This window comes from Mustela lutreola, chromosome 1, assembly GCF_030435805.1.
Source record: "Mustela lutreola isolate mMusLut2 chromosome 1, mMusLut2.pri, whole genome shotgun sequence".
Classification (NCBI taxonomy): Eukaryota; Metazoa; Chordata; class Mammalia; order Carnivora; family Mustelidae; genus Mustela; species Mustela lutreola.
Window position 1 is genome coordinate 220,133,353 of NC_081290.1, and position 10,481 is coordinate 220,143,833.

Here is a 10,481-nt window from a genome sequence, read left to right on the forward strand (position 1 = left end):
GTTTTATAGTTTCCTGAGTACAGGTCGTTTACCTCCTTGGTTAAGTGTTATGCCCAGCTATTTAATTCTTTTTGGTGAAATGGGATTGTTTTCTTAATTTTTCTTTCTGCTACTTCATTATTAGTGTGTAGAAATGCAACCGATTTGTGTATATTGATTTCGTATCCTGCAACATTCTTGATTTCATGTATCAGTTCTAGTAGGTTTTTGGTGGAGTCTTTTGGATTTTCCTTTTTTTTTTTTTCCTTAAGATTTTATCTATTTATTTGACAGACAGAGATCACAAGCAGGCAGAGAAGCAGGCAGAGAGAGAGAGAGAGAGAGAGAGGAGCAGGCTCCCTGCTGAGCAGAGAGCCAGACAAGGGCCTTGATCCTGGGACCCTGAGATCATGACCTGAGCCGAAGGCAGAGGCCCAACCCTCTGAGCCACCCAGGTACCCTTGGATTTTCTATAATGGTGTCATCTCATATGCAAATAGTGAAAATTTTACTTCTTCCTTATGAATATAGATGGCTTTTATTTCTTTTTCTTGTCTGATTGTTGTGGCTAGAACTATGTGGAGTAAAACTGGTGAGCGTGGGCATCCTTGCCTTATTGCTGACCTTAGGGGAAAAGCTCTCGGTTTTTCCCCACTGAGTATGATGTTAGCTGCACAGTTTTCATATATGGCCTTTATGACACTGAGATATATTCCTTCTAAAACTACGTTGTTGAGGGTTATGAAATACATTCTTTTGTGGAAAGGACTGAAATGAACTCATTCACTCCCTAAGAATTACACATTAAGACACTTGCCCTCTGCCAAAAGCTGAGGTTCAAAATCTCCTCAGGGATTTGCTATCTATGAATTGGATACATCGTAAACATAGAATAGGTATTACCTCTAGTTTTGTCTCCAGCTCCTGGGAGTAAGACACTGGGGAATATTTTTATTAAAAATAATTGTATAATTTGGATTTGATCTCTATTATTTCTGGAGATATTACTCATTGGAACATCTAGAAATGAAAAATCTTTTACTCTTCTATAAATGTACATGAACTATTCTATGTTGTGCTTTAAGAGGTTAAGTCAGCCAGCTGTTATATACAAATTATATATACAGTATGTGGGAGAGTGACAAATAACACATCAGAGGGAGAGAGGGAGCCAAAACCACATTATTGAATGTTGTTTCATTGCTACTACTTGGAATATGTTATAGTCAAATTTCAAAACTTTGAAAAGTATGCACATGGCTAGCTCTCTTGACAGGTTTTGAGTGTATCACTTTCCATTTGGAATTATAGAAATCTTAACAGTGATTTCCATTTACAGATGGGAACATTTAGATTCCATAATCTAAGCTTACTGGTAGTCGAGAAGTGCTTCACTGGTAGGCAATTTGACTTCTTTGTGTGGCCCATATTGAATATCCTTCTTATTTGCTTTCGCTGTGCTATCCATTGTGTTGCTTAGTTAGTAAGAAGCATACCTGTTTAGAAAAGAAATAGGAGAAGTAAGTAAATTCTGTCCTTGCCCCCTACCTGTACTTATTCAAGATGAAGAACTTCTGGGACTTAATTTAAAACTGTTTTTTCCACTCAGGTTTTGATGTCTCCAGACCTATTATCCACTGCAGTGCTGGGGCATCATGAATCAGTGGGTTCTTGAGTCTGATAAGTTCCATGTTTGGCCAGGTATAGCACTTCCCCACCCAAAACTTTCTAAGAGACTCATCTTCTGTGTTATCCATCTACATCTGTTGTCCCTATCAAACTTTTTTAAAAACAAGGACTAAACTTTTTCAGTTATTTTATTTCTCCACAGTGTTTGGCAACGTGCACTTCCAATAGTAGCAGATCAGGAAATGTCTGTTAATTTTTTAAAAAATTAAGATAAAACAAAAGCACAATTTTCAATGAGCACCAAGAAACTGGAATTGAAAAGACTTAGGTTTTGCCAGGGTTGTTATAAAGAGCAAATAAAAGCATATTCAAATGGATTTTTAAATGGCTAAGAGGTTTACAAATGCAAAATAATAGTAATAATAACTTTTATTAATAGTAACTATTCATCAGCTATTAATTGCTTTTTAAATCAGTAATAAAAATTATAAAAAATAATATATTTTAAAAGAAAAAAATCAGGTCCACTGTTCAAACATTTTTATAGTAAACAAGAATACCTCATGGATAGATTTTTTTGTATAGGTACTAAAGTACTTCTTTTCAGATTATATGGTCTTCTGTTACATAATTTTATCTTTTAATTTCAATTAATCTCAAAAAAATGAGTGCCTAAACTTCAATCAGTGTATTAGTAGTTGAGTATGGTAGAAAGAATTTAGCCTTTGTAATTATTTATTTAAAAGGCTGGAAACTCCATGAGAGTGGGAATGATATAATTCTTCTGCATTAATCTATTTCCCCACCTCACAAGTAGATGCACAAGAAATCCTCATCAGAAGAAAGAAATGGATGGATGAATTAGGCAGACATGTTTTAATCCCAGATCCACCACTTGTTGTCTATGTGACCTTGAGAAGGTACTTAATCTTTCTGAGCTTCAGTTTCATCATCTGTAAAGTGAGAGCAAAAATCTTACTCTAAAAGCCATTGTAAGGATTAAATATGGCCATTTGCTTAAAGCTCCAGATCATGCTTCTTCAAACTCCAGGTAACTGTAAAGAAGGTGATGTCTGCTTGCTGCCAAGTATGATGATATGTGGAAAAACTAATGCATGCAGTTTGCTATTGTCAACCCTCATCACTGACTTGGGTCCCTGAACTGGCATCCACATAGATCACTGAGATCCACAGTGGAAAATCTCACTGAGATGAAACATGTTTTCCTAGACCTCCAGCCAGGCTCAGTTTTTGTGTCTGAGACTTTTCCAGCCGACTGTGTTCATCTCTCTACACTAACAGATTCGAGTATACCTCAATGCAAACATTCTCTGATACCTTCCAGCTGAAAAGCACACAGGTTACACAACAGAAAGATTTAGCCCATTAGGACAGAATAATATATTCAGTGGTATCATCTCAGAGGTGAAAGTTTTGTGAACAGTTTCATAAACGACACACTAAAATATGTCATTGTACCATCATGGTTCACAGAAACGTACCAGCTGAGAATAAGTGCTTTCGTTTCAGATTCAGAGTTGAATTTTAATATTATTTTCTATTTTAGAATTGGAATTTTTACCTTGACAATTACATGAAAAGATAACATGCTGGTCAGTGTTTCATTTTGCAACAGTAGGTTACTATTTAACAGTGATTTTTACTATAAATATTTCATTTATAGTTAAAACAAATGGTAGCCTTGATCTCTCATTTTCTTTCTGAGTCATATGGAAGAGATCAAATGTTAGTGTTTCCACCTACAGCACCCATCTGGTGCTGGGGGGAAAATGACCTCATCTTGTTCAATTACTTCAGTTACCTGGCTCTGAGGTTTTCAACTCTTCTGCCTAAAGTATAATTAGTTACGTAACTGCAGCTCATGGCAAAGGGCTTTAATAAAATATGAGCGAAAATGTGGGTCCATGAAGCACAAATGATTTATGCATAAACTCTATTAATATTCATTGTTTCACTTTCCAGAAAATTAGTAAGCATTGGCTTGCCCTCTTATTAGATGCATTTTTGCAATGAGCTAATAACCTTACTTCAGAAAGTACTTCTACATTTGATAATGTCCCATAAGCAGTGGGGATTTTCATAAACATTTACAAGGATTTACAGTTCCTGACCATCTAGAGGATTTCTAACTCAGCAAAGGGTGAGAATCATAGAAAAAAATTTTCACAAAGTAACATAATCTTTCAGGAAGTTTTTGCATAGACTATTCCTGACAGAGGGACATCTAATCTGTTTATCAGGAACTGAAACTATCTAGTCAGCACTGGCTCTGTGAATGGCTTTACCTGGCCCTTAATTATAAAATCGGGAAAAGACAAGATCTCTACTCAGACAGATGGGAAGAAAGAAGCATACCCCAGCAGAACTTTAAAAAAATAATGAGCAACTTTAAAAGACTAGCAAGATCGTGCAGGTGATGAAGGCTCCGGAGATCTCTGCCCACAGTTCGACCTTTTCTGCATGTTTTTCCTTTCCCAGCGCTGTTGGGGCTTTTAGTAACATAAGCCATGGAGGGAGGGCTGGCGAGGAAGCACGGAGGCTCTATTTGAAAAACTCAGCTCTTTTCAGAGCGCACCCCATAACCACTTTCCATCAGAAAATGTTTCAAAATATATTCTCTGAATGCTTCTCAGTGAAAAGTAAAAAAATCTGTTTGGGTAAAATGGCTATATAATGTTGTCTGTTTGGCTATATAACAGCCATCTTCTTCAAATGTACTGTTACCCCTTAATGCTTTACTCGGCCCTGCAAAATTACCCAAAAAACAAAGAGTGCATTCTCAGGATCCTGGCTCAATATGTAGAAAGTTCCCAATGACTTTTCTCATGACTTTGCGGAGCCATGAATATCCAGAAGCCTCCTAATGATTCTTTTCAAATTTTGTGGAGGCTGGGAGGGATGGCAGTTCTGCCCCGATACCTTTCTGGGCATTTGGAATGAATTCTGATATTTGTTAGCCAATGTTTTTATATAAATGTAGATTAAAATGGAAGATATTTACTTAATAGCATTAGTAATGGCAAAAGTTCTGAATAAGATTCCCTCAGAGGTTGAGAGCAGAGGTTTAGTTAAAAGATCTCTATATGGGTGTTGGAAGTCTTGAGGTCTAGCTATTCCTGGCTCTGCCATGAACTAGCTATAAATACACAAATCTAATAAATAATAATAATGATGTCTACTCTCTCAATATAGTGTTAATTGCAGTATATATTTGAAAACATTTGTGGCATTCATCCTCATCAAAACACAACTCCTTTAATACTGAATAACAACTAATCACTTCAACAAACCATCTTTGGGTTTTCAAAAATATATTTTGGCCCAAAGGCCAGCATCTCCCATAGATGCAAACTAGATGTTTAATAAATGTCTAATTTGAATGACCTACAAATAATGTGTACTCACTTTCTTTACCAATGGCACTATTTACTTGCTCATAATATTGTATATACCCTTAATTTAGAAAGTAAATCTTATTTAAGTAGGCTCTGCGCCCAGCATGGAGCCCAGTGTGGGGCTCAAACCCACAACCCTGAAGTCAAGACCCAAGCCAAGATCAAGAGTTGGATGCTCAACTGACTGAGCCACCCAGGGGCCCTGAAAGTAAATCACCTTTAAATTCAAATTCTCACTTATGGTAAAATATATTTTTAATACTTTGTTAATGTCTTAGAAATACTCTTTAGTATATCATAAAAAGCTCTGAATTCATTTAAAGCCTTTTAGTAGTGAGACTATCACCTAAGAGTTAGCTTAAAACAAATTCATCCTTGTTTTTTTAATCAATTATGTATATACAGCACAAAACAGCTTTAAGCTATAAAACACAGCCAGTCTGGAGATGTGTTAAACCACTATATATTCAAATTGAGGTATTTAAAAAATATCTGGATAGAGGGGGCTGGTTGGCTCAGTCTCTGGATTGTGAGTTCAAGCTCCATGTTGGGTATGGAGCCCACTTAAAAAAAAAAAGTAATAAAGTTAACTATTATTAATGTACCTGATATTTAAAAAATAAATAAAAATCTGGATAAATGATGTTTTTGACTTTCACTTGCCTAATTGATGATTTATATTACATTACCACATATTTTCTTCACCAACACAAATCCTTTGGTCAGTGGCATGTTTCTGAACAGCAGTTCTCAAATTATGCTGGACTCTTACGTTAAAATCAGTCTATCTTCTCCTCCAGAATTGTTCATGACATAGTTTGAAGAGCACTATATTATACTAACTTTTCTAGCAACCAGAACTACATTTCTATCCCCCAACTCTTGGTATCCTTCAAAGTTAAAAATGCCACAAAAGAACAGAAACCTGGGCGCCTGGGTGGCTCAGTGGGTTAAGCCGCTGCCTTCAGCTCAGGTCATGATCTCAGGGTCCTGGGATCGAGTCCCGCATCGGGCTCTCTGCTCAGCAGGGAGCCTGCTTCCTCCTCTCTCTCTCTCTGCCTGCCTCTCTGCCTACTTGTGATCTCTCTCTGTCAAATAAATAAAATCTTAAAAAAAAAAAAAAGAACAGAAACCTAATCATGAAAAAAATATTGTAAGGATAAGGGAAATACATGTAGTATTTTCATCCTCGGGTGGTGGAAGAGAACAAAAAGGCTTCTAGCTTCAAAGAACAGTGGTGAATATGAATCTACTGGAACCAGGTCTTGGGGTGGGGTGGGGAGCGGGATTCAAGGAAATCCATGAACTGTTATCAGACACACAATGATAAATGCCCAATCTTATCACTTTCCTTCTCTGCCTTCACAGAAATATATATGTGTATATATTTCTTTCTTCAGTGGGACATCTTTCCTCTCCCAGCCACTCCTCAACTCTCTCTTGCCAGCACAGAATTAATCATGGAGTCAGAAGGGGAGTGAAGAAGCAAGGTACTATACAAATCTAACAAATTAATCAAAGAAAGAAACTAAGTGTCCTCTTCAGAAGGATGTTTGCAGCCTCCAGCGCCAGGAGCGGAAGCCAGTCTGCGGACCGGGAGGGTGAGGAAGAGACCAGAAACGACACTCAGGTCACTCAGGGAGCACCCCGGCAGGAGGGCTCTGCGCGGGGCCCGAGAAGGATGCAGGCTGTGGGAGCCCTCACTCAAAAGGCATTCACAGAACTGGGAGTGCGGTGAGAAGAGCACTAAGCAGATGGAGACTTGAGTCCCAGCTCCTCCACTAGTGAGTTTTATAACCTCGAACACGCCGCTGAACCCCCTCTGACCCTGGGCTCTCTCCCATCTTTCCTGCCTCCGGTCAGGGTTACAAAGGAAGCTCAAACGCTTTGGGAATACTGTTGAGCCTCAAACTCCATACGAATGGAAGGATTCGTTTCCTGAGCAGGTACGGTGTGCTAGAGGCTGTGAGCGCACCGCGAGAGTTACAAACCTGAATTATATTTAGATCCTGCCCTCCAGGAACAGAAGATCTAGAAGAGAAATTAGCAACGCATCCGGGGGTGCTACTGCAAGGAGGAAAGAGAGAGCAGTGTTTTGAACAGATCAAAAGATCTCCTTCCCTTACTATCTCCTGCGTGAGCAGGGGCGGGCCCATGAGGACCCCTCCTGGCGGTTTTCCAACGGTCCAGGAGCAAGGAGATCGCCAGGAGGACGCGACCCCGGGCCCCTGTGGGCTCGGAGCCAGCTCCGAGGGCTGGTGGGGATGGGGCGGAGATGTCAAGTCTTAAGTGTCAGACTGGAAGGAGTCAGGGGCCGAGCGAGGAGCCCTGCCAGTCTCCCTACCTCCCCTTGACGGCTTCCAGGTGCGGATGCACTGCAGTGGATTCGCTAGTAGCGCGAGCAACCCGCCCGCGGACCAGGCCCACCCACACCGCGGCGGCAGCAGCGCCTTCCGTTTCCAAGGCGATGCACGCGCGAGGGCGTGCCCCTCCCGCACCCCCTCCCCGCGCAGACGCTACCCGCGGGCCAGGCGCGCCACCTGGTGGCCGCAAGGGGGAAGAGTCCGGGCGAAGGGCCCGCACCGCCCCTGGCGCCGCGGAGATGCGGCCCTCCCGCCTTCTTCCTGAGCGATTCTCACCGCCACGGCTCACCCTGCTGATTGCACAAAACGCCAGCCGCCTCCCTGCCTCCCCCCAGTGGCAAACCCATAAGTAGTGAGTTGTGTGGAGACGTGACATCCGGCTCTGCGCTGTGACCGTGAGACACACTTGGATCTGCGTGTCTGTTTCTTCAGTTTAAAGTGAGACACAGAGGCTGCTCCGTCGATTTCCAGGGGCTCGCAGCGCGGGGTGGGCAGGGGAAGGGGTGTGTGCGCACGCGCGGGTCCTGCCCCACTCGCCCTTCGGCCACCCAGGCTTCGCTGCTCTCTTCTCTGTTTTAAGAGTTCCTTTGGGTTTGACTCTAAACAGAACTGCAACCCCCTGGACTAAGTGTTTATATGATAACGTCCAGCTCTGAAAGACCCTTGATCCTAGTTTGCTTCTCGCTTTATTTTTTGCTCCTAAACCTCAAGAAAACCAACACAGATTTTGATTCCATCTTTCCCCTTCGTTCTACTTTTTGCAGCTCCGTCCTAATTCGAGGGGAAAATATATCACAAGCCTACGACCTTGGAAGTTTCCCTTTTTTCTCCTGCATCTCCCCCTCATTCTCTGCCTCAAGATAGTTTCTTGCATCCTGGCAGCACCTACTTAGGCTAGTAACCCCCGAGTCAAACCGTTCTCTCTCTGTCGGGGAACGGAAGTGAGGCCCTCGCTTGAACAGCCACTCTTCGTAAATCGCCTGTTTGGCATTCTTGAGTTTGATTAACAAAGAATAGATTATCAGGTCGCCTGGGTGGCTCAGTTGGTTAAGCACCTGCCTTTGGCTCAGGTCATGATCCCAGGGTTCTGGGATGGAGCCCCATGTTGGGCTCCTCCTCTGGGAGTCTTCTCCTTCTCCCTCTGTCTCTCCACTGCTTGTGCTCTGTGTGTGTGTGTGTGTCTTGCAAATAAATAAATAAAATATTCTTAAAATTTAAAACATTAAATATTAAAAATACATTATCATGTTTTCTAATTAGATCTGTGTTATATTAATAAACAAATTGAGAACTTTTAAAAATATATATATTTTTTAATTTTTAATTTTTTATAAACATATATTTTTATCCCCAGGGGTACAGGTCTGTGAATCGCCAGGTTTACACACTTCACAGCACTCACCAAAGCACATACCCTCCCCAATGTCCATAACCCCACCCCCCTTCTCCCAACCCCCCTCCCCCCAGCAACCCTTAGTTTGTGTTTTGTGAGATTAAGAGTCACTTATGGTTTGTCTCCCTCCCAATCCCATCTTGTTTCATTGATTCTTCTCCTACCCACTTAAGCGCCCATGTTGCATCACCACTTCCTCATATCAGGGAGATCATATGATAGTTGTCTTTCTCTGCTTGACTTATTTCGCTAAGCAACAAATTGAGAACTTCTTAAAAGAAAGGAATGGAAACCATTAATACATATATTAGCTTTTGCTTGAGGGAGTTTTTCTCATCAGTAAAAAGCCATCCAAAAAAAAAAAAAAAAACAGTTTGAGATAATTTATGTGTTCTACCTCATTTGAAACTTCCTTTATTCCATCAGTGTTATGTATTTGTTAAATGCCTACAGTTTGCTGTGATCCACACATCTGATAACGGATTTTTAGGTACTTTAGTCTTTCCTAGAATAACAACACTGGGATTGTGGGGTAAAATTATTAAATAGACTATAGATGCAGGAGGGGGGGAAAAGCTACCAACAAAATTTTTAAGTGTGGGGATTATTTCTGTTAAATGGAAAAACAATTTTGTGATTATTCAGCACTTTGAAATCATTCCCAAATCATTTCCTATAAATCTTAGACCTGCTTCTCTTATGAGGGCCTGGACCCTGGGTCAAAAATGTACTTTTACCCTATCATTTATCTCCCGTGCAGTTTTTCTTAAGGTATTTGCCAGTTGGTGGTTAAACAGTGAAGCCAGATAAGCATTTGCCAGGTTTCCGTATTTGATTTTGATTTTCTGTTAGCCTTACCATGTTGAGTGATGTAGAAATACAGGCAGGAGAGGGGCGCCTGGGTGGCTCAGTCAGTTAAGATTCTGACTCTTGATTTTGTCTTGGGTCATGATCTCAGGGTCGTGAGATCCAGCCCAGCCCAGGCTCCACTCTGGGCGCAGAACCTACTTAAGATTTCTCTCTTCCTCTCCCTTTGCCCATCCCTGCCACCCCCCTCTCCCATGCCCAAGAAATGGAGATAGAAGAATTTCTGTGGTAGGAAAAGCTAAATATAATTGTCTGATTTGGAAAAATGCCAAATAACCTGTTTGGAATGCACACTCAACATTTTATACTTTTTTCAAACTTTTCACCTGTTTTTGTTGAGGATCACTATTTCTGCAGATAGACCCTAAAGCAGTCAACTAAACATAATAATATTAAATGTCAATAATTTTTAGAGACCTGGGCTACTGATTAACCTGTTGACTTCACCAACCACTTCAAATTTCTAGTAAATCAGAAAGTTTACTGACAACCAAGTTGTTTTGAGGAACAGAAAAGCCCTGCTATGACTTCTTATCCAAAAACTTTGTTCTTGACCAATAGGAAACAGTTAAATAGGTGTTTTGGGGGAGAATAAAGGCATGAAGTAAAATATTCTCTTGAGAGGGACAGTTTACATTACCTCTAAGCAGACGCTCTAACATCCATTTGCATGTTTCAATATTATAAAATGGGATTGTTTCCCACTTTATTTTTAAGGGCTACAACTTTTTCTTTTAGGCTGGAGACATGGCTCTGCTGTCTAACCCATCTCTCCATCTCTCCATCTCTTGAAACCAAGTTTAACTTGAATGACCAGAACTTTGGCAAAAAGAA

At 40.7% G+C, this 10,481-nt stretch overlaps 1 protein-coding gene and 1 long non-coding RNA gene across 5 annotated transcripts in view; one reads left to right on the forward strand and one right to left on the reverse strand.

The window, feature by feature from the left end:
• The window catches only part of CCDC83 (coiled-coil domain containing 83), a 55,626-nt gene extending 48,139 nt beyond the window's left edge, over positions 1-7,487 (reverse strand). For 3 of the 4 annotated variants that reach the window (XM_059187450.1, XM_059187453.1, XM_059187431.1), the window contains exons 1-2: positions 7,369-7,487; positions 1,353-1,475 (exon numbers count right to left, since the gene is read on the reverse strand). In XM_059187450.1, coding sequence (XP_059043433.1) covers positions 1,353-1,447 — 95 coding nt within the window. In that variant the 5' untranslated portion in view covers positions 1,448-1,475; positions 7,369-7,487. Of the gene's footprint in view, positions 1-1,352; positions 1,476-7,015; positions 7,116-7,368 lie in introns of those variants that run through there. The other variant, XM_059187442.1, reaches the window with a different exon arrangement.
• A 12-nt stretch (positions 7,488-7,499) lies between these two features.
• On the forward strand, positions 7,500-8,688 carry LOC131839705 (uncharacterized). Its single transcript, XR_009357050.1, has 2 exons — positions 7,500-7,825; positions 8,152-8,688. It is a non-coding gene; the product is annotated as an uncharacterized LOC131839705 (long non-coding RNA).
• The last annotated feature ends 1,793 nt before the right edge of the window (positions 8,689-10,481 follow it).